The 24,901-nt window shown below is 36.5% G+C and overlaps 1 protein-coding gene and 1 non-coding gene across 4 annotated transcripts in view; both read left to right on the forward strand.

Moving 5' to 3' along the window:
- The window catches only part of APOOL (apolipoprotein O like), a 147,526-nt gene that overhangs the window by 74,132 nt on the left and 48,493 nt on the right, over nt 1-24,901 (forward strand). For all 3 annotated transcript variants that reach the window (XM_029930690.1, XM_029930692.1, XM_029930691.1), the window contains 4 exons: nt 6,882-7,001; nt 9,797-9,851; nt 11,305-11,403; nt 22,624-22,715. In XM_029930690.1, coding sequence (XP_029786550.1) covers nt 6,882-7,001; nt 9,797-9,851; nt 11,305-11,403; nt 22,624-22,715 — 366 coding nt within the window. The remainder of the gene's footprint in view (nt 1-6,881; nt 7,002-9,796; nt 9,852-11,304; nt 11,404-22,623; nt 22,716-24,901) is intronic.
- On the forward strand, nt 11,598-11,704 carry LOC115284456. Its single transcript, XR_003905210.1, has one exon. It is a non-coding gene; the product is annotated as a U6 spliceosomal RNA (small nuclear RNA).

Raw genomic sequence — 24,901 nt, forward strand, 5'->3', positions numbered from 1 at the left:
TGTAGATTGCTTTGGGTAGTAATGACATTTTCACAATGTTTATTCTTCCAATTCATGAATAGGGAATGTTATTCCATTTCTTTGTTTCTTCTTCAATCTTTTTCATAAGGTTTCTATAGTTTTCATCTTAGAGGTCTTTTACATCCTTGGTTAGGTTTACTCCTAGGTATTTGATGGTTTTTCGTGCAATTGTGAATGGGATCTGTTTCTTGATTTCTTTTTTGGCTGCTTCATTTTTGGTGTATAGGAATGCAACTGATTTCTGTACATTGATTTTGTACCCTGCGACTTTACTGAATTCATTGATCAGTTCTAGAAGGCTTCTGTTGGAGTCGATTGGGTTTTCCATGTAGAGTATCATGTCATCTGCAAAAAGGGAAAGTTTGACTTCTTCCTTGCCAATTCTGATGCCTTTTATTTCCTTTTGTTGTCTGATTGCTGCTGCTAGGACTTCCAGCACTATGTTAAACAGCAGTGGTGAGAGTGGACACCCCTGTCGTGTTCCTGATCTCAGGGGGAAAGCTCTCAGTTTTTCCCCATTAGGGATGATATTAGCTGTGGGCTTTTCATGAACTGCTTTTTATAATGTTTAGGTAAGTTCCTTCTATTCCGACTTTCTCAAGGGTTTTTATTAAAAAACGGTGCTGCATTTTGTCATATGCTTTTTCTGCATCACTCAATCATATGGTTTTTATACTTTCTTTTGTTAATCTGATGGATCACGTTGATGGATTTGCGAATATTGAATCAGCCCTGTAACCCAGGAATAGATGGATAATTCTTTTTATATGCTGTTGAATTGGATTTGCTAGTATCTTTTCCAGTATTTTTGCGTCTGTATTCATTAAGGATATTGGTCTGTAGTTCTCCTTTTTTGCTGGGTCTCTGTCTGGTTTGGGTATCAAGGTGATGTTGGCTTCGTAGAATGAGTTTGGAATCTTTCCTTCTATTTCAATTTTTTGGAATAGTTTGAGAAGAATGGGTATGAGCTCTGCTTTAAATGTCTGGTAGAATTCCCCTGGGAAGCCATCTGGCCCTGGACTCTTATTCGTTGGGAGATTTTTGATAACAGATTCGATTTCTTCACTGGTTATTGGTCTATTTATGCTTTCTATCACTTCCTGTTTGAATTTTGGCAGTGCATGTGCTTTTAGGAATTTGTCCATTTCCTCTCTGTTGTCCATTTTGTTGGCATATAATTTTTCATAATAATCTCTGATGATTGCTTGTATTTCTAAGGGATTGGTTGTAATAGATCCTTTTTCATTCATGATTTTGTCTATCTGGGTGCTCTATTTTTGTTTCTGAGGAGCCTGGCTCGAGGTTTATCGATTTTGTTTATTTTTTCAAAGAACCAACTCTTGGTTTCATTGATCTGCTCGACTGTTCTTTTGGATTCTATATTGTTTATTTCTGCCCTGATCTTTATTATTTCTTTCCTTCTGCTGGGTTTGGGGTGCTCTTGTTGTTCCCCTTCTAGTTCTAGTAGGTGCTCTGTTAAATTTTGAATTTGCACATTTTCTAGTTTATTGAGATTGGCCTGGATTGCAATATACTTTGCTCTTAGGACTGCCTTTGCTGCATCCCAGAGATTTTGGATTGTTATATTTTCATTTTCGTTGGTTTCCATATATTTTTAAATTTCTTCTCTAATTGCCTGATTAACCCAATCATCCTTTCGTAGGGTGGTTTTTAACCTCCATATTTTTGGAAGTTTTCCAGACTTTTTCCTGTGGTTCATTTCAAGTTTCATAGCATTGTGATCTGAAAGTGTGCATGGTAGGATCTTATTCGTTTTTACTTATGGAGGGCTGCTTTATGTCCCAGTATGTGATCTATCTTGGAGAATGTGCCATGTGCACTCAAAAAGAAGGTGAATTTCCTATCTTCAGGATGCAGAGTTCTAAATATATCTATCAGTTCCATCTGTTTCAATGTGTCGTTCAGGTCCATTGTTTCCCTAGTAGTTTTCTGTCTGGTTGATCTATCCATTGTTGTTAGTGGAGTATGAAAATCCCCTGCAGTTAGCACATTTTTGTCAATAAGATTGTTTCTTTCTGTGATTAATTGCTTTGTGTATTTGGGCGGTCACGAATTTGGCGCATAGATATTTATAATTGTTAGCTCTTCCTGATGGAGAGATCCTGTAATTATTATATAATGTCCTTCTTCATCTCTTGTTACTGCCTTTACTTTAAAGTCCAGTTTGTCTGATATTAGTATGGCTACTCCAGCTTTCTTTTGGCTTCCAGTCTCATGGTAGATATTTCTCCATCCCTTTACTTTCAACCTGAAGGTGTCTTCTGGTTGAAAATGAGTCTCTTGTAGACAGCAAATAGATTTTTTTTTTTATCCATTCTGCTACCCTGTGTCATTTGGTTGGAGCATTCAGTCCATTTACATTCAGTGTTATTATTGAGAACTGTGGGTTTAGAGTCATTGTATTCTCCTTAGAATTCATGTTTATAGTGGTGTCTCTGGCACCTTGTATTCTTTGCAAAATTTCCCTTATAGAGTCCCTCTTAGGATTTCCTGTAGGGCTGGTTTGGTGGTGATGAATTCTCTCAATTTTTGTTTATTTGGGAACACTTTTATCTCTCCTGTTTTGAGTTACAGGCTTGCTGGATAAAGGATTCTTGGCTGCATGTTTTTCTGTTCATCACATTGAAGATTTCCTGCCATTCCTTCCTGGCCTGCCGAGTTTCATTTGATAGGTCTGTAACCACTCTGATAGGTTTCTTTTTGTACGTGAGGGCCCTTTTTATCCCTAGCTGCTTTCACAATTCTCTTTATCTTTCTATTTTGCCAGTTTCACTATGATATGTCGTGCTGAAGGCTGATTCAAATTACGTCTTAATAGGGTTCGAAGTATGTCTTGAATTTGAATGTCTATTTCTTTTCCCAGATTTGGGAAATTCTCAGGTATAATTTGGTCCAGTATCCCTTCAGGCCCTTTCTCTCTGTCTTCCTCTTCAGGAATTCATAGGATTTCATGGAAGTTTTTCTGTTTGATTGTATCACTCAGGTCTCGAATTCTCCTTTCCTGCTGCTGGATTCATTTCTCTCTCTTTTTTTCAGCTTCCTCTTTTGCTATAACTATATCTTCTCAATCACCTATTCTTCTCTCTGCCTCGTCAGTCCTTCAGGTGGCTGCCTCCAGTTTGTTATTCACCTCATCTATAGCCTTCTTTACCTCATCACACCTGTGTTCAAAGTGTCTAGTAATTGTGTCAGTTGATTCTTTGATGCTTTTCTCAACCCCAGCGATTAATTTTATGACAAGATTTTTTTAAAATTCTTGATCTGGTATGTTGTCTATATCTGCCTTGAGCAGTTCTGTGGCTTTGACTTCTTCCTGGAGTTTCTTCAGGGGAGAGTTCCTTCGTTTTGTTATTTTTGCTAGTTTTCTGTCTCTTGTCACCTTTACAACACTCGTTGTGTACTTTGCACCTATTAATATTTCTCTGTTAAAGGAGGCTTATTAACTGTCCAGGGCCTGTCATTTCAGGAAATATTCTTTTAATGTTGTGTCTCAGTTTCTCTTGTGCCTTTGAATATTTAATTTCCCTACTCAGCTATATTTGGGACTCGATGTATGCACACTTTGGCTTGTTTCTTGGTGCAGCTCTAAGAAGGAAAACAGACAGACAAATACAGAGTGAAGAGAAGTACACAAATGCACAGACAAATCAATCAAACACATTAATAGGGGGAAAGAAAAGAAAGAAAATGGAGAGGAAAGAGACAAAAAGAAGAGAAGAAGAAAAAAATAATAAAGGGGGTCATAGATGACAATGAACCGTGGACCATCTAAAGGTGTATGACCAGTTGAGAGGAGAGTTAAGAAAGAGATACAGGCGAATATATCTGGATTGCAAGAAGGTATAAAAAAAAAAAGGGAGAAAGGAGAAAGGAAAATAAGAAGTTAAAATTTAAAAAACTTTAAGTAAAAAAAAAAGTCATAATCGAAATAAGTACAAGAAAAGAAGAAAAAAATGAAGAAAAAAAGAATAGAAAAAAATTATAAGAAAAAAAAGCAGCAGCTCCCCCTGGTGGATAGGCGTGGTTTGGTGTGGTAGGTCTTGGAGGCTGCTCTCAGAGGCTCTGCAGAGATTAGATAGGTCTGCAGAGATTAAATAGGTGGCATGTCAAGCTCCGCTGGAACTAAGGACTGTAGGCCACTCTAATGAGTCCGATCTCCTCATGCTGTGGTTGTGCAGAGTTGTATTTTCCAAGCCTGCCTAGGTTCAAAGTTCCAATCCATGCACTTTTATGCTACCACAGATGAGATGTATTTGCTTTTGTGGCTGGCTTCTTAGTGGGAGGAATCAGTTTGTTTTGGCTCAGGTAGGGATTTAGGCTGCCCCTGTCTGAGGCTAGGTGTGCCGCCTGAGGTGAGATGCGCAGCAGGAGGTGAAGTGAGCGCTGATAGAGACACAACTGTGGATTCCCAACTCCCAGCTGGGATAGTGATTGTGTTGGGGAAGGAATGAGTTTCTCTTGGCCTAGGGCAGCTGTTGCCCGAGGTGCTGTGCACTGCTGGAAATGAGCTGGAAGCTCCTGCAGCCTGAGCAGGCGCCTAGGCCTCCACGACTGCCATCTCCCTGCCGGGATCGCGTAGGTGTGGGGGCTATTTTTTCCCTGTTGGCACCCGGGATTTGGGATTCGTACGGCCAATGCTGGGGGCACGATTCGCTGTGGAAATGAGGTGCGTGCTCCCACTCCCAAAACCAAGGTCGAAGTGAGCGTCCTTGGTGCCGTCGCCACTGTGGCTGCTAAGTCCCCACGGAGATGGCGCAGGGCTAGAAGCTGTTCTTTCCTTTGTACCACCTGGGTTCGGGATTCGGGCTACTCAGCAGTTATCTATGGAGTGAGTTTCTCTCTCCAAGCGAGGTTAAGCATTCTTTACCTCTTCCCCAGAGACAGTACTATGGGCGTGTTCAATCTCTCTGTCTCTTCCCTTTGTCTCTCAGGCTCTGGGAGCTTGCCCCTCATTGGGCTGGGGCTGCCACCTCCCCTGCCCATCTCGGGCTGGCCCGTTTTCCCGTCTCTCCAGTTCGCACTCACTCACTCAGGTACCTTTGAGGGTGTCTTCTTTCTGGATTCTGTATTTTCTCCTTCTGCTCTTGCAGATGAGAGTAATGTCTTTCTCAGTTTGATAGATGAGGCAGACAAAGGTTACAGAGCTCCCTTCCTCTCTGCCATCTTGTCTCCTCCCTAAGACTGCTGATTTTTAAAATTCCAAGCTTTGAGGTCCCTCTTGGATTAAGAACTCACAAAATTTGTCCCCTCTTGCTTTAAAAGCCAGGTATTTTGGGGATTCTTCCTCCTGCCATCCCTGTGTGGGCTCCCCACTGTGATTGTTTGTTTTTTGCCAGAATTCTCTGCTACTAGGCTCCCTCCTGTCTGTCGATGCCCAGGGCTCTTTTAGCTCCTCACCATGTCTCTGCCCTTCCTAATTGTTTTGTTGTGGTCTCTTCCCTACCTTTTGTTGGGAAATTTGTTTTGCCAGTCTTTGCGTTATTTTTGGGTTATTTACACTGATGTTAGTGTTACATAGTTGTATCCCCAGGGCCAGGAAAGCTTAGTGTCCTCTTATTCTGCCATCTCCCTAGGCTGCCAATTGAATTCTTTATTTTTTAATTCCCATTTTTTGAAGTTCTCTGTTTACATTAGCTTTGGTAATATTTGTACTCTCTTTCTCTTAACCCATTTTTCCTTCTTATTTCTTTAAAAACAAAGATAAATTTGCTTGATATTACATGTTCCAATGTATATATTCTTTTTGTATCTGAGTCTGTTCTTTTTTGTTTCTGCTATAGCTCTTGTCCAGATGCTTCCTTGTGTTTTTAACTTTCTTTTCCTTCTTTGTTTCTTCTATATGTATTTTTTTACATGATGGGTTCATATTTTTTGGAGATATATCTGTTGTATTTCTCTGAAGTCTTGGTAACTTCTTCCAGAGGGGAGATATTTGTTTCTGACAATCATATGTGAGCGTTACAAGCTGAGGAGTACTTTAAGTGTCTTCTTGGTTTGAGATTTCTCAGATTACCCAGGTAGTTTAAAATGCTGCAGGTTATATGAACTCTCACTTGTGTTTGCCAATTCTTAGTAAATATATCTTTTCCTCTCTACTTGGTGCCCAATCTTTGACACAGTCAATTTTCCTGACAGTTATTTGCAGTGAACTGTTTATTCCTAATTCACTTTGAAATTGATGATATTATAAATTTGAGATGCCAGCTTTATAGGTTCCCTCTAAGATTGCCCACCTCAAGCTTTTTCTAGGTTTTGTTTCTTGATTCCGTACTCCATGAACCATCTGTTTTATAGCAAATGGCAACAAGGTAAAAGTTGGCTTTATTATTTATCTCTGCATTTCTGTTGTTTTATTAAATTTTGCATTTCTGAGTAGTTTTTGTAAACAGCTTACTGAATCATTCCTCTGATTTCAGATGGTTTTTAAAAATATTTTTTTAGCATTTTTAGTTGCTTTTTGGAGGAAGGTTGATGAGGATTTCTCTTCTGCCTTACTCCTGGAAAAGGATGATGATCTGTTTATTACATATATATATATACATATATATAATATATATACATATATGTGTATATGTATATATATTATATATATGTATATATATATATAACATTTTTTTATTTTTGAGCAACAGAGCATGAGCAGGGGAAGGGCAGAGAGAGAAGGAGACACAGAATCTGCAGCAGGCTCCAGGCTCTGAGCTGTCAGCACAGAGCCCAACACAGGGCTCGAACTCATGAGCTGCCAGTTCATAACCTGAGCTGAAGCCGGCTGCTTAACCGACTGAGCCATCCAGACACCCCTGTTTTATATTTTTAACATGAACTTTATTTATCTCTAGCTCCCCATATATTCCACACCATCTCTGCAGTCTAAATATGTTGAAGAGCAGCCTGGTCATTTACAAATGGGCTTTGAATACATCCGCACAACAACTGGTCATTATATTGGCTGGTGCAAGGTAAGTAAGTTATAATAGTGGTTTAATGTTGAAGGTTTCTGATTTATTCAGACAGGTGATTCTTATGTTTCATTTGATATTGGCAGAAGTTCCTTAGTGTTATTCATCAGGTGAATGGGCTAATGTAGTGGATCTAAGACTGGTTCATTCACTGGCACTTTGTCACAGATGGCTAGAAGGCTGGACTCAGCTATGAATGTTGACTGAAGCACCTAAATGTGGCCTATCAGTCATGGTGATCTCAAGGGCATCAGATAACTTACATATGCAGTTTAGGATTCCTACAAGACGCCCCAGGCAGAATTTACCAAGCTTCAAATTTATCCTAAGATGTCCAAGAAAGTCACTTCTACAGCATTCTATTGTTACGTCATAAAGGCCAACCCAGTTTTAAAAGGAGTTGAATTAGATGCCACCTTTCGATATGAGTAGCAACAACGAATTTGTGGCCATATTTAATATTTAATCTACTATATGACTACTGCAAAGACTAAGGTATGTTCAGCAAGCATTTATGTTCTTTTTCATGTGTAGTTTGACTTTTTACAACAAGTTTTAAAATTATTTCTGAATTATTCTTTATTTGGCTAGGCAAAATGTTCACTTGTAGAATTTGGCTTATAAAACCATTCTGAATATAGTCAGCTATTGGGAAAAATAGAATTCATCTTACTTTAATACTTAGCCTTCAGTTAGCATTATCTTGCAGCAAAGTGATGGACTAAGCTGATAAAATATTGATGTTCCATTATCATCACATCTACATATGTGTGTTAGTACATCTCCAATGTCAGTGTCAATAATAATGTTGATACCATTGTTTTCGTCATTCTGACCTAATAACCACCCAACTTTTTCTCAAATATAACCATCCAATTGTGAACCCTTATTCCTTTTTCGTTTTTAATGCAGTTTTTAGAAAAAAAATTCTAATGATTTTATGAAACACTAAATGTGAATTCTGGTCGTTCCAGATACTTAAAATAGCTAATGAATTCATGGTTTTATTCGAAAAATGTGTGCCTGTCAAACAACTCTAATCTTATTAGTTGTATTATTCACTCTTAATAGTTTGATCTCCTAGGGAAATATATTAACTCATCAGCGTTTGAATCACACCCAGTTTAAGACTAAAAAAAAAAAACTTTATTTTGTTAATATGTTAAAGTGAATAGGTGAAGAACACTTCTGAATGCATTTCATCCTCAATGTAAATAACTTTTTCTAATTTTCCCCTAAAAACATAATCCATTTTTTAAAAATTACTTCTGACTCAAATTGCATTCTGCATTAATCTTAGAATTTTGCACGGTGAATTCAATTCCTACTCTTTTCCTTAGTGTTTTGAAATATAGGTAGCAGTCATTCACAGTGGTAAAAGTGAATTCCTGAACAAGGTAAGGAAAAAATTTCAAAAGAAGCCAATAGTTTTCTTCCTCAAGAGCTATATGATTTTCAGTCAGCTGTCAGTAGGTATTATAACTTTGAAGGTGCAATGTTCTCAAGAGACAGTATTTTTTTTTTAATCTTATTTACTTATTTTGGGAGAGGGAGAAAGAGCACAAGTTGGGGAGGGGCAGAGAGAGAGGGAGGGAGAATCCCAAGCTGAGCATGGAGCCTGCCATGGGGTTCAGTCTCACGGGGATGAGATCATTACCTGAGCCAAAATTAAGAGTTAGACATTCAAGTGACTGACCACCCAGGTGCCCCAAGAGACAGTCTTTAAAGAGAAGTAATTCAGTGGCATTTATGATCTGTGTTAGTTTGTACAGCTTGAAACCATGATGAACAGGATGAACCTCTGCATCTCTGATGACTATGAAAATATCTGAGAGAAAGTTACTAATACCAAGATAACACAATAACAATGACTTCTTTCTTTCTTGTCTAATATAATTACTTCTGTGTTCTTTGCTTTGAAAATCTTTTTTGTTGTTATTCCATGATTTCATAGCAGCTAATTTAGAGATGGAGACCATATTTCAGTTGCGTTTTCTGGTTTCTTCAAAGGGCAAAGCATGACTACAGACATTTAATATGTGCAAATCATTTTGTGGCTTCATTTTCCTTCTGATGTAATTGAGATAGTACCTATTGCTCAGTAAATGAGTGTAACCATATTTGTTGCATTAAAATAAGTTAGTTAGAAACAGGTAAAAGGAAAAATTTGATTTAAGACTTTAATCCCTTCAGTGGATTTATATAATCTTGATTTGTAGAGAATTTATATTCCTCTTAAAAAAAAAACACTAGTCTGTATAGGATTATTTCTATCTTGAGATGAATGTCTTATTTAGATTTTTTCCCCCATTCTAATGCACACTAAGGAAAGGAGAAGATGAAGCACTTTCTGTAGGCTTGTTACTACTTTATCACAAACATTATGTTGTTGCTGCCACATCTTTATTAGTCAGATGTTGCTAAGCTGAAATATACTTCTATCCATGCTTTATTTAGATTCCATTCATTTTTTAAGCCTTTATAAATTAAAATGATAAATTTTTGTATTTCTACAAAATTATCTGTGAGATGCTCTGACTACTTTATAGGTATTACTTCACCTGTTTATATGATAACAAACAAGTATTATTCATGTTAAATAGAATGAAAAGCAAGAAATGAAGCTAAGTTCAACAAGTATTCTTATAGTAAATAAATAGGAAAGTTAGGTTTAGATTTGGGTGCATTGGTAAGTCAACACTTTAATATATGGTCTCATGAAATGTGAACTGTTTGATTTATTATCAACATCTTTAAAAATCAAGATGTCCTTTTTTTTCCCCCTTTATGCTTAGGGTGTTTATTTCTTTGTGAAAAATGGAATAATGGATACAGTACAATTTGGAAAAGGTCGGTGAATGAACCATCCATAATTAGAAATGTTCTATTGTCTTTTTAGCTTGCAAGATTTAAATGTGAGAAAAATGTGTTGTTATTCATTATCATGTTTTACCAACTGAGAAGATATCTGTATAGCACTTTATGATAGCAATAACAAAGTAGTAGTACCTATCACTTATTAAGCAATCATTACTTGCAAATTATTATAAGCATTTTACATAATTTAATTTTTATAATAATTCTATGAATGTTGGTATTTATTTCCTTTTTATAGATAAGGAAACTGAGGTTTAGAAAGGTTAAGTTGGTTACCAAGGACTTATAGCTAGTAAGTGGCAGCACCTGGACTCAAACCAAGGTCCTTTTTTTAGCTGCAAAGCCTATATTACATACTCAAAGCATAAATTAAAAATATGTCTCCATTGTTGTCGATTAGTTTCAGTAAGTGCTATTTGCTGTTAAAATATGTAGAACTTTGCTATTTATTCCTAGGTAACACTATACCCACTAGTCACTCTAGAATGTTTGAGCTAATGTTGGATAGCAATTTTATTTGACTCTTTAGTTTGGTAATGGTATTTGGCAGTAGATATATTTTCCTAGTATTTCTAGCCTAAGTCAGTTGTCAACATAAATGTATACAGGAGATAGAAAGGTCAGCTAAAATTTTAAATGTCTCCATGATTTTGATGACGAGTATTGTGTTATCATTACTTAATGTATGCTGGAATTCCAAATTATATTCCTCATCAGTCTTGAGGAATATGATTAAATAAGTGGCTGCCTTTAAGTAATTAACTGTGATAGAAGAATGTATTTTCTTGGGTTTCATAGAAACAGAAATAATTTAAATATATAAAAAGCCAAGAAATATAGACTTGTGTCCCCTCTTCATCTACTTTTGGTCTAGGGTCACTTCTAATCCTGATCATTGATTTTAACCAAGAGCAGTGGCTTCTCCGGGTTTTGGGGAGTAGTGGCATGCAGGGTCTAGAAGTTACATGTATCCCTAATTAGTTATTCAAAGTTTTCTAATAAAGTATTTCCATTTATTGTGGATCCTACCAGTGTTTAAACACATAATGCCAGAAGCATTTCCATTATAGGGATGTAGTACATACACAATTATGCATTAACTTTATAGTAATCCATGTTAAGGTGTGCACTGTAGCATCATATTTAATTAAAGAGTAATAATTGCCTATATTAAGAAAACAATTATTAAATCAGCTTTAGAAGGAAGATTTTATTCTGTAACAAGAACTATTTTAAATACCTTTTGAAATTGCTACTCAAATCATTACTTTGTGTAGCTTTTCTGAAGAGCGTTTAAACCATCTGCTACTATCATAGCAAGTTTCTTTAGCTTTTCTGCATCATATATAGAATGCTCGTTTATAGTATGTCATTTATATTAATTTTTAACTTATTTTTTAAGTGATCCTTATGTCTTTCTTAAAAGATGCTTATATCTATCTGAAGAATCCACCTCAAGATTTTCTTCCAAAAATTGGAGTGATTACAGTTTCAGGATTAGGAGGCTTGTTTTCAGCAAGAAAAGGTAGGGTTTTAAAAAATATATTTTCTCTTTGAATTTTGTGAATTTTACTGTCATGGGAAAACCTTTTATATTTTATTGAATATTGAATATTTTATTGAATATATTAAGGTAGGCTACTGTGAGAAAAATTTTAATCTATTGTACAACTTGTTTACTTTTATAAAGATTGTGTTTTAAAAAATATAGCTATTCCAGTGCTCACTTCAGCAACACATAAACTAATGTTGGAATGCTACAGAGAAGATTAGCATGGCCCCTGCTCAAGGATGACATGCAAATTGGTGAAGCATTCTATATTTAAAAAACTATATATAGCTCTTCCAAGATGTGTAACATTAGTAGTTATTAGGTTAAATGCAAGTGAAAAGCACAATGAGATATTATTATGCACCTAATAGAATGTCTAAAATTAAAAACACTAATTTAACCAAGTATAGTCAAGAATGTAGAGCAACAGAAAGTCTCATACACTGCTAGTGGGAATACAAAATGGTATAGCCATTCTGTAAAACAGTTTGAAAGTGTCTCTTATATAGTTAAACATGTACTTACCATGAGACCAAGTAATCCTACTTCTGGATATGTACCCTGGAAAAATGAAAAGTCTGTACATTGATGTTTATAGTAACTCTGTTTATAATTACCAAAAGCTGGAAACAATCTCAATGTCTTTCAAGAGTAAACTAAACTTTGGCACATCTAAACTAAGGCATTATATTTACCAGTAAAAGGAATAAACCATTGACACATGCAACAATCTTGATGAATCTGACAGAAGGAAGCCAGTCTAAAAAAGTTAACATATTGTATGATCCCATTTATATTATTTTCTCAAAAAGACAAAACTATATTAACAAAATAAAAGGGTCAGTTGTTTCCAGGAGTTAGAAATGGGAAGGTATGACTATAATGTGATAACATGAGATTTTCTTAAAGAGTGATAGAACTGTTCCATAACCTGATTATACTGGTGGCTATGTGACTTTATATATATTAAAACTGATAGAACTGGAGATGAAAAGTGTTGAATTTTCTGTATGATCATGTCAAATAAAAAAATTTTTAATGTTTAAAAATATTTTTTTATTGTTTGAGAAAGACAGTGTGAGCAGGGGAGGGGCAGAGAGAGAGGGAGACACAGAATCCAAAGACAGTCGCCAGGTTCCGAGCTATCAGCACAGAGCCTGACGCAGGGCTCGAACCCACGAACCCTGAGATTGTGACCTGAGCCGAAGTTGGATGCTTAACTGACTGAGCCACCCAGACGCCCCTCAAATAAAATTAAAAAATATGTAGCTATTCCTATTAAGATTGTAATTACAATTTTAAATGTAATTCATTATTATTATACTTTGTTTCTCATTTTTTAGATAACTATTTTTTTAGTATTTTTTAAATTTAAGCAAGTTACCATACAATGTAATTATTGATTTCAGGTGTACAATATAGAGATTCAACTCTTGCATACAATACCCAGTATTCATCACAAGTATACTCCTTAAATCCCTTTGTATTTAACCCATTCCTGTACTCACCTCCTCTCTGGTTACCATCAGTTTGTTCTCTATAATAGCTAAAAGTCTGTTTCTTGGTTTGCCTGTCTCTCTTTTTTTCCCTTTGCTCATTTGTTTTGATCCTTAAATTCCACATATGAGTGAAATTATATGGTATTTGTCTTTCTCTGACTTACTTCAGTTAGCATAATACTCTTTAGTTCCATCCATGGCCTCTCAAATGGCAAAATTTCATTCTTTTTTTATGGCTGACTCCATTGTAAATATATACCATATCTTCTTTATCCATTCACAGTTGATAGACATGTGGGCTGTTTCCATATTTTGGCTATTGTAAATAATAGTGTTATAACATTGGGATGCATGTAACCCTGTGAATTAGTGTTTTGGTATTCTTTGGGCAAATTCCTAGAAGTGCAAATGCTGGAGTTTGCATAGCTCTATTTTTAACTATTTGGGAAATTCCATACTGTTTTCCAAAAGGCTGCACCAGTTTCCATAACCTCCAATAGTGCAGGAGGGTTTCCCTTTCTGCACATCCTCACCAACATATCTTGTTTCTTATGTTGTAATTTTAGCCATTCTGACAGGTATTCTGGTTTTGATTTGTATTTCCTTGACGATGAGTGATGTTGAGAATCTACTCAAGTGTCTGTTGGCCATCTGTATGTCTTCTTTGGAAAAATGTCAATTCATGGAGTGCCTGGGTGGCTCAGTTGATTAAGTGTCCAAATTTGGCTCAGGTCATGATCTTGCAGTTGGTGAGTTTGAGCCCCATGTCAGGCTCTGTGCTGACACCTGAGAGCCTGGAGTCTGCTTCAGATCCTGTGTCTCCCCCTCTCTCTGTTCCTCCTCAGCTTGTGCGCTATCTCTCTCTCTCTCTCTCTCTCTTTCTCAAAAATAAATAAAGATTAAAAAATTTAAAAAGTCTATTCATATCTTTTGTTCACTTTTTAATCGGATTATTTGTTTTTTGAGTGTTGACTTTTATAAGTTCTTTATATATTTTTGGATACTAACCTTTTATCAGATATGTCATTTGCAGATATTTTCTCACATTCCATAGGCTGCCTTTTAGTTTTGGTGCTTGTTTCTTTTTTTTTTTTTTCTTGTTTGTGTGATTTCTTTTTTTTTTTTTAAGTAGTGTATTGTCAAATTAGTCTCCATACAACACCCAGGGCTCTTCCCCACAAGTGCCCTCCTCCATCTCCTCCACCTCTTTTCCTCCCTCCCCCTTTAGCCCTCAGTTCGTTCTCAGCATTCAGGAGTCTCTCAAGTTTTGCATCCCTCTCTCTCCCCAACTCTCTCTCCCTCCTCCACTCCCCCTGGTTCTCCATTAGGTCTCTCTTGTTTTCCTGTTAGACCTATGAGTGCAAACATATGGTTTCTGTCATTCTCTGCCTGACTTATTTCGCGTAGCATGACACCCTCGAAGTCCACCCACTTTCCTAAAATGGCCATATTTCATTCTTTCTCATTGCCATGTAATACTCCATCGTGTATATATACCACATCTTTTTGATCCATTCATCAGGTGATGGACATCTAGGCTCTTTCCATGATTTGGCTGTTGTTGACACTGCTGCTATGAACATTGGGGTACATGTGCTCCTATGCCTCAGCACTTCTGTATCCCTTGGGTAAATCCCTAGCAGTGCTATTGCTGGGTCATAAGGGAGTTCTATGGATAGTTTTATGAGGAACCTCCACACTGTTTTCCAGAGCGGCTGCACCAGTTTACATTCCCACCAACAGTGTAGGAGGGTGTCCATCTCTCCACACCCTCGCCAGCATCTATAGTCTCTTGATTTGTTCATTTTAGCCACTCTGACTGGCATGAGGTGGTATCTCAGTGTGGTTTTGCTTTGTCTTTCTCTGATGATGAGTGATGTTGAGCATCGTTTCATGTGCCTGTGGGCCATCTGCATGTCCTCTTTGCTTGTTTCTTTTGATGTGTAGAACTTTTTATTTTGATGAAGTCAATAGTTTATTCTTGCCTTTGTTTCCCTTGCCTCAAGAGACATATTGAGAAAGAAGTAGCTATGGCTAATGTCAAAGAAGTTGCAGCCTGTGTTCTCTGTCTTCTATGATTTTCATGGTTTCCTATCTCACATTTATGTGTTTTATCCACTTACAGCTTATTTTTGTGCATGGTATAAGAAAGTGGTCGAGTTTTGCATTTGGCTGTCCAATTTTCCCAGCACATTTGTCGAAGAAACTGTCTTTTTTCTATTAGGTATTCTTTCCTTTTATGTCAAATATTAATTGACTATATAGTTGTAGGTTCATTTCTGGATTTTCTGTCCTGTTCCATTTATCTATGTCTCTGTTTTTGTGCCACTGACAAAGTGTGTTGGTCACTATAGTTTTGTAATATAACTTGATGTTTGGAATTGTGAGTCTTCCAGTTTTGCTTTTTTTTTTTCAAGACTGCTTTGGGTAGTCAAAGTCTCTTGTTCCATGCAAATTTTTAGGTTTTTGTTCTAGCTCTGTGAATAATGCTGTTGGTATTTTGTCTTAAGTTGATTTATTTTTTTGAGAGAGACAAAGACAGCATAAACAGAGGAAAGGCAGAGAGAGAGGGAGAGAGACAGTCCCAGGGAGGCTCACAACATCAGTGCAGAGCCCAGTGTGGGGCTTGGACTCATGAACCATGAGATCATGACGTGAGTCGAAACTGAGAGTCAGATCCTTAACCAGCTGAGCCACCCAGGTGCCTGCTGTTGGTATTTTGATAAGGATTACATTAAATGTGTAGATTACTTTGGATAGTATAAACATTTCAACAAGATTTTTTCTTTCAGTCCATTAGTATGGGATGTCTTTCCTTTTCCTCTGTCATCTTTAATTTCTTTCATCAGTGTTTTATAGTTTTCAGAGTATAATTCTTCACCTCTCAGATTTATTCCTAGGTATCTTGTTTTTGGTGCAAATTTTAAATAGGATTGATTTGTTAATTTCTATTCTGCATCATCATTGGTGTATAGAAGTGCATTTCTATATGTTGATTTTGTAGTTTCCACTTTACTGAAGTTGTTTAATACTTCTAGCAGTTATTTGGTAGAATCTTTCAGGTTTTCTATATATAGTATCATACTTTCTGTAAATTGTGAAAATTTCACCTTTTCCTTGCTGATTCAGATGCCTTTTTTTCTTTTTGTCATCTCAAAAAGGCTAGGACTTCCAGTATAATGTTCAGTTACAGTGGTGGGAATAGACATCCCCATCTCTTTCCTGACTGTCAAGGATTAGTTGTCAGTTTTTCTCATTTAGCATGCTTTTAGTGGTGGATTTTTAGTATATGGCCTTTATTATGTTGAGGTATATTTCTTCTAACCCTACTTTTTTAAGGTTTTTATTAAGAATGGTTATATTTTGTCAAATGTTATTTCTGCATCTATTGAAAGGATCATATGCTTCTTATCTTTTCTTTTATTAACTTGGTATATCAAGATACACTCTTGTAGCCAAGGAATAAATATCACTTGATCATAGTGAATTATTTCTTTAATATGTTTTTGGATTTTGTTTGCTAGTTTTTTATTGAGAACTTGTGCATCCATGTTTATCAGGAATTTTGGCCTATAGTTATCTTTTTTAGGAGATCTTTATCTGATTTTGGTATCAGGGTGATAACTGTCCTGATAAAATTAATTTGGAAGTTTTCTTTCCTTTGCTATTTTTTAGAATAGTTTGTGAAGTATAGTACTAACTGCTTTTTAAATGTTTGGCAGAATCACCTGTGAAGCCATCTGGCCCTGGACTTGTGATTTTTTGAAGATTTTTGATAACAGATTCAATTTCTTTGGTGGTTATTGATCTGTTCAAGTTTTCTCCACTTTTCTTTTTCAGTTTTGTTACTTTATGTGTTTCTAGGAATTTATCCATTTCTTCCCAGTTGCCCAATTTGTTGGGATAGAGCTTTCGATAATAGTCTCAAAATTTTTTGTATTTCTGTGGTGTTGGTTGTGATTTCTCCTCTCTCACTTGTAATTTTATTTATTTAGATACTTTTAGATAAGTTTAGCTAGTGTTTTATAAATTTTATTAGTTATTTCAAAGAACCAGCTCCTGGTTCCATTGATCTGAGTGGTAGCCTTCCTGGATAGAATGTTTTTCCCATTCAGTGCTTTGAATATGTTATGCCACTCCCTTTTGGCTTGCAAAGTTTCTTTGAGAAATCTCCAGCTAGCCTTGTGGGTTTTTCCTTGTAAGTTAAGGACTTCTTTTGCCTGGCTGCTTTTAAGATATTTTTATTAATCACTATATTTCACAAATATAATTACAATATGTCTTGGTGTTGGTTTGCTTTTGTCAATTTTGATGGGAGTTCTCTGTTCCGGGATCTGGATGTATGTTTCCTTTCCCAGATTAAGGAAGTTTTCAGCTATTGTTTCTTCAAATAAATTTTATGCTTCCTTTTCCCTCTTGTCATTTTTTGGTATTCATATAATATGAATGCTACTACATTTGATGGAGTTACTAAGTTCATGAAGTCTATTCTCATGTTCTATAATTCTTTCTCTCTTCTGTTTAGCTTCATTAAATTACATTATCTTGTTCTTCAGGTCAGTAATTTCTTCCTCTGCTTCTTACAGCCTCCTATTCTTTGCATCAAGCCTGTTTCTTATCTCTTTTATTGCACTGTCTCCAATTGGTTTTTTTTTTTACCTCTGTTATCTCTGTGATAAGGCTCTTACCTATATGTTCTATTATCTCAAACCATTGAGTCTCCTTATGATCATTGCTTTAAATTCTCCATCACACATGTTACTTACATCTGTTTTTCTCAGATCTGTAGCCCTTGCCTTATCTTGTTCTTGCACTTGGGGTCATTTACTCCATCTTTGCATTTTGTTTAAGTCTCTACCTTTACCTCTGTGTTAGAAAAGCCAGTCACATCTGCTCCTTAGAAATAGTCTTAAGAAGAAGAGGTGATGTAGTACCCAGGATCCGGCCCTTCAGGGGTTGTCTCTGATATGTGCTGCATGCACTCTGCTGTTGTGTTTTGGCTAATGTATCCTTCAGGCCAGTCATCTGCAGAGGCTCTCTTTGCCTTCTGTGGGCAGTTTTCATCCCTGGCCTAAATATGGTGCATTTATTTAGGTGTGCTCTGGTCTGCTTGTGAAATGAGACCTTGCACCACCTACACCGGAATTGAAGCCCTGTAGAACTCTCTCATTGGTAGATATAGTGTTGGTAGGGGGTTGTGTTGGTCTTCTGGGTGAAGGTCCCACCGTGGAGAGAATGGGGCAAGTGTGATTGAGAAGGACAGCCTTACCAGAGCACAGAGGGTAGGACTTGGTGTATATAAATTAGGCAGGTAGTGTTGGCACTGCACTACTTCCTGTCAGTGGCTCTGTGTTTATGCTGAGGGGCAGGAGAGGGAAATGGTGCTGGGCAGCTCTTTTGTTCCTGTAGTGGTATCTCTGTGAATGTTGCCTCTCAAGGAAGCACTCCATTAAGAGCAGATAAACTCTTCACTGTGTGCCTCAGGCACACTTCATATCACTGTTTCCACACTTTCTGCTGCTAGGCTATTTGCGTGCCTTCTCTCCAGGAGCAGGGCATTGCCTGTCATGCTCTATCCCAGCCAACTCCACTGACCTCTAAAACTCCATGTTTTAAGTCCTACAGTTTTCAGAAACTTAAAAAATTAGCACTTCTCAATGTCCACGCCAATAGCTTTAGGAAAGCCTTTTTCCATTTCCCTGTGTGTTTCCTTCTGTCACCCTTCTATAGACCACAGCTCCCTCTCTTCTGCAGCAGCTAGGATCCATTGCTCCCCCAAACCACATCTCTGTACTTTCTACCTTCTTTGATTTGGCCTCTTCTCTCCCTTTAATTGTAGAGGTTGTTCTGCCAGTCTTTACATCGATTTATGGTTTATCTAGGCTGATTAGTTCTCTAGTTGTGTTTCTGGGATGAGGTGAACCTAGGGTCCTCTTACTCTGCTACCATCTTCCACTACTCATTTTTACAAAGATTTTTAGAGTCTCTGGCTATTAAACAAAAAAAGATCTTGGGAATTTTATGTTAATGTAAAAATGTATACAAACCACTCAAACTTGTTTTCTCTGCTTTGTCATGACTATCCATATTCTGGGGGCTATATTAAGTTTTGGAGACAGAGATGCTGGTACTAGAAAAATATTTTATTCTCTTATCTTCTCATCCTGACCAAGATAGCTAGAACTGACATTAGCCACCTTGGAATGGAGTTTGTGAAACTAGACAACTCATTAGTCTCATTCAGCACATGAGGCTTAATATGCTTAATTTCTTTTGTCCCTCTTTTTACCCTGTATCTGTCCCTATCAACCTTACCATTCCTTCTTACTCTACCACTTTTGTCGAGGGTCCCCAAGACCACCCATGGGCTTGATGAATAAGTAGGAAGACTTAGAGGACTTAGTCTGTAATAATAGGCTTTATTACAGTGAGAAGTTAACAAAGTAAAATAAGCAAAGGGAAAAGGCACATGGGACAAAGCTTATAAGAAATCAGGTACAAGCTTCCAAGAATCTTCTCCCTGTGGAATCGTATAAGAAGATGGTATGGTTCTCTGTTCAATAGCCATTTTGGTCTCCTTCCATTTACATCTCACCACAACTCATTTGCCAGTGATTGTCCCCATACTAAATTACATGTGGTTTGATGACACAGCTCTGAACCAGTCCAGAATCTAATATCAGACACCTTATAGTTGGTTTGCCCAACTTTGGTCCCTAAAATAGTCTCAACTTGTGGTGCCTGGGTGGCTCAGTCAGTTAAGTATCTGACTCTTGATTTTGGTTCAGGTCATAATCTCAAGGTTGTGAGATTGAGCCCCATGTTGGGCTCTGCAATGAATATGGACCCTGCTTGAGATGTTCTCTCTCTTTCCCTCTACCACTTGTGCTCTCTATCTCTCTCTCTAACAAGAGCCTCAACTCAAGTATAGCTAATTAGATATAAAACATTTGTGAATTATAAGAACATTCCAGCATTCTAACTTGAGCCCATATATTGCATCCCAATAGACCTAATATTCTCCCTATAGCTAATATTAATGGTTCCTTTTATCTCATTTTTAATTCTAACAATGTGAACAGCTTTTACTTGTATACATATTATAAATTATTTATTATGATGGGGCACCTGGGTGGCTCAGTCAGTTAAGCATTCAACTTTGGCTCAGGTCATGATCTCACAGTTCGTGAGTTCGAGCCCAGTGTCAGGCTCTGCGTTGACAGCTCGGGGCCTGGAGCCTGCTTCAGATTCTGTGTCTCCCTCTCTTTCTGCTTCTCCCCCACTCATGCTCTGTCTGTCTCTCAAAAATAAACATTTTTTTAAAAAAGCTGCTTAAATTATTAGGAAAAAATTGAAAACTCAGATCACTCTATATAGCAATAAAACTCAATGAAAAATATACTACTCAATTCTCAGTATGAAACTCATAATCCACTTGCAAAAGAATATGTTCCTTAGATCATTCACATTGTTGCTAAATGTCAGAGCTAGAATAACCTAACCCAATGTTTTTCAAATTGCAAATCTCAACCTATTATTAGTGAAATAAATATAGTCACTCACAGGAGACATTTTATTAAAAAATTAAATAGGGGAGAACAGGAAATATCAATGTTCTGTGCTTAGTATGGTAAATATTGTGAAACTTTTGTTTCCATGGAATTTGTGTGTGTGAGTGTGTGTGTGTGTGTATGTGTGAGATAGGTCATAAGTCAGGGAGCCTGTGTGGCTCAGTCACTTAAGTGTCCTGAATCTTGTTCTCAGCTCAGCTCTTGATCTCAGGATCATAAAAGTTCAAGCCCCATTTTGGGCTCGATGCTGGGCCTGGAGCCTACTTTTAAAAAGAAAGATAGGTCATAACTCATAAAATTTATTCTTTAATATGAGTCATGGTCAAAAAATGTTTGAAAGCTGTTGATTAGTCTATCTCTGTTAGCTACAGATAGAAGTCTAGAGAAGGGGAATCACTCAATGATTTTATATTACATAACTTGTTTAGTGGCTGTGTCTAGAGCCCTTTCCTCCTTAAGGGACTAGGGCTATTGAATCCAAATGAAATTTATTTTCTGGTAGACTGGCCTTTCATATCAAGTAAAGAAAAGATGAGTATAAGTCTTTTTAATATTTAAAATGAAACATCAAGGAAAACATGCAACTTTCCAAGGTTGGTAGTGGCACAAGTAGGGGAATTTGGTTAAGTCAAGGAAACCTGCATTAAGAGATGTTAGGTGAGAAAAATCTAGAACCAAACTATGGATACTAGAATGACAGTGAGCAGGACTAGAGTAAACGATCAAGTTAAGACATTTTTTCTTCTAACTTATGTTTTAACAGGTCTAGACCCTCTTTCACAGTACCACATAAACCAGTCTAAAACCAAAAGAAAGCTAAATTAAAGGTTGAATTAGTCCTACTTACCTTTCCCAAGCTCAGTCTTATTTTTTTTAAGATTTATTTATTTATTTTGAGAGTGAGAGAGTGAGCAGGGGAGGCGCAGAGTCAGAGAGGGAGAGAGAATCCAAGCAGGCTCCGTGCTGTCAACGCAGAGCCCAATGTAGGGCTCAGTCTCAGGAACCGTGAGATCATGACCTGAAGTAAAATCAAGAGTTTAACCCTTTACCGACTGAGCCACTGAGGACCTCCTCCCCAGCTCAGTCTTGTAGACATGACTGTAGAAGTCCTCCTTACTAATAGGTAAGCCAGATGCAAAAAATAGCTCGTTTTTATTTGCTAGCATTGCCAGTTATGTTTCTCTTTAGTCTTTACTGATATGCCAAATAGGCTGTTCATTTTTAAGGGTTGTAAGAGCTGTTTCAGAGAATAAAAGTTTGTACCCCAGTCTAATTGATCAGATCATATTTGCTGAGTCCAAGGTACCCATCCAAGCATTTAAAATACATATTGTTTTGAACCAATGGTCTGTTGGAAGTAAGTTATGATTTAGAGTGGTGGGTTTCAAATTATTCTACAGAACTTAAGGTTCCATGAAAGTGTTTACAGGTGTTAGGGAGATAAGGAAAGAGCCATGCAGGTAGGGCTCAATACTAAGCTTCTATCCCACAGGCTAACCAGAGTAGGTTCAAGATTATAAGTTTTATATATGAAGTTCCCTAGGAACTTCGTATTTAGAAGATTATTTTAAAGGATTTTGCTGTAAAAAACAAAACAGTGTGATGCTTAGTTTAGGAGCTTTTTGAAATGAATTCAGAGTCCTTAGTTGATTACTTAGTTGTATCTTTCATCTTCTTAAGGACTTAATCAAAACAAGATATGTAACGAGAGCCCATTTCACTTTAACATGGTGTCACAAGCGTAGTAGTTGATCAATTCTCCATATTATGCTTTATGAGATACTTGAAACAAATGTGGTTACAACTTTGGGTTTCTTAGGATATGAAAAAAATATCTAGTTTTTAAAATGAAGAAAATCATCAATGCCCTATGTATAGTAGTTAATTATCAATTTTAAATTGAGAATACTTTTCTAAAATTGGTCATGACAACTAAGAGGTCTTAATTTATTTATGATCTTTAAGGATATTTTAACTACCATTTTGATTGATATAATTATCTAAAGAGTAAATTAACATAGGATAATGACTTAAAGGGGAACAGAGAGAATATTGAAGTTATCAAAGTATCAAGTCTCTGCTAGCATCTGTTTGGAGTTTAACAGTTTATTTGAAATTCATAGGTTCTAGGTTTAAGAAAATTGCTTATTCACTGGGACTGGCCACTTTAGGAGCAACTGTTTGCTATCCAGTTCAGTCAGTAATAATTGCAAAGGTAAGTTCTTTTTTTTGGGGGGGGGGCTTATTTTTATTTATTGTTTAATTTATATCCAGAATAGTTCACATATGGTGCAGCAATGATTTTAGGAGTAGATTCTTTAATGCTTCTAACCCATTTAGCCCATACCCCCTACCACAACCTCCAAGCAACCTTCTGTTCTCTATATTTAAGATATTTAAGAGTCTTTTATGTTTTGTTATCCTCCCTGTTTTTATATTATTTTTGCTTCCTTTCCCTTATTTTAATCTTTTTATGTCTTAAATTCCTCATGAGTGATGTCATATATTTCTTCTTAGGTGATAGCTACATTTAAGTATTTATTTAAACTCTTAAAGTGACAGTATTTAAATGTCTTAAGTATCTGCAACATTCAGTTTTCAGAGAAATATGATTGGTGTCAACTCTTATCTTGGCAAAATCACATTAGCATTTCAGCAGGGTAAACGCTATTCCTAATTATTTAATCTCACAAATAAATAGGATAAATTTGTTTAAATGTAATTCAACAACATAAATGCCATGTTGATTCAGTTCAGAGACCCTGAATTCTGAATTAGAATTTGTGAGGAGGAATACTGCTCTGTTGTTGGGCTGTGTGAAATTCAATTTTTAATTAACAGAAAATTATACCTGCTGGCTGCTGTCAGTTCATCAGGTTAGTATGATGAAAGAAACAGTGAAATGATAGATAACAGAAGCTTCTTAAGGTAAAAAAATAAATTCATAGACACAAACTCAATTTTGATACCACCTATCACTAAGTAACACTTGCCCTGAGTCCATATAATAGCTGTTTTGTCATTTTTTTTGTCAGCTTTCCTACAAATCCAACATGCTCCCAGTGATATGAACAGTTTGTATCAGTATTTTACTTTTAATACATATTTAACTGAGGAGAGGTTTGAGTTATGCAGTTTTTCTTCTTTTTCTTCTCCTCTCAATTAGCAACATTTAACATTTCCCCCTATACTCTAAGTAGTATATATTGTTGCCAGAAGGAGTTTCTATACTTGTATTCTTGTTACTACACTTCTTTAATTTTTGATGTAGATAAAACTGTCTACTAAATATTTTAGGAATGACAAGGATGTGTAGTGCCCTTTATAGTTTGTTATGTGATCAATCTATAAAAGTTTATAGAAAAAAGAGAGCATTATTTATTAAATCCGGTTATAGTTGAGACACTTGATGGATAAAGTGATAAACATTTTTTATAAATCTTTCTTGAGAATTTATATAGGAATTAGCCACTTAATTTCATATCATACTAGTGCTTAAGTAAACTTTTGAGCTCACTAAATCCAACTTCCTCATTTTCTCATTTACTCATATGAAAACTGTGGCTCAGAGAAGTTTCACAGTGACTGGTTTGCCCAGCATTCTATTTAGTTTCTGGTGTCCTGCTTCCCTGTTCATTTCTTTTCCAAATGTATAATGCTGCCACTAATTCCTTAATGTTTTTAAAATAAAATTGGGAACTACTCATCCTTAAGTAATTTAAGCAATACAGGAAAGTGTAGCGGAAGAAAAATTAACTACCTGAAATTCTTTCATCCAGAAAAATATGTGTTAACATTTGATAGAATGTTGTCTAGACATTTCTCTATGGATATATAGAGATAGAAAGATAGATGGGTTAATTGAAATATACGATTTCATAAGGGAGTTCTATGGATAGTTTTTTGAGAAACCTCCACACTGTTTTCCAGAGTGGCTGCACTAGTTTACATTCCCACCAACAGTGTACGAGTGTGTCCATCTCTCCACACCCTCGCCAGCATCTATAGTCTCTTGATTTGTTCATTTCAGCCACTCTGACTGGTGTGAGGTTGTATCTCAGTGTGGTTTTGATTTGTGTTTCCCTGATGATGAGTGATGTTGAGCATCGTTTCATGTGCCTGTAGGCCATCTGGATGTCCTCTTTGGAGAAGTGTCTGTTCATGTCTTCTGCCCATTTCTTCACTGGGTTATTTGTTTTGTGATTGTGAAGTTTGGTGAGTTCCTTGTAGATTTTCGATACTAGCCCTTTATCTGATATGTCATTTGCAACTATCTTTTCCCATTCTGTCGGTTGCCTATTAGTTTTCTTGATTGTTTCCTTTGCCTTGCAGAAACTTTTTATCTTGATGAAGTCATAAGAGTTCAGTTTTGCTTTCATTTCCCGTGCCTTTGGGGATGTG

The sequence above is a fragment of the Suricata suricatta genome, chromosome X (assembly GCF_006229205.1).
Source record: "Suricata suricatta isolate VVHF042 chromosome X, meerkat_22Aug2017_6uvM2_HiC, whole genome shotgun sequence".
NCBI lineage: Eukaryota > Metazoa > Chordata > Mammalia > Carnivora > Herpestidae > Suricata > Suricata suricatta.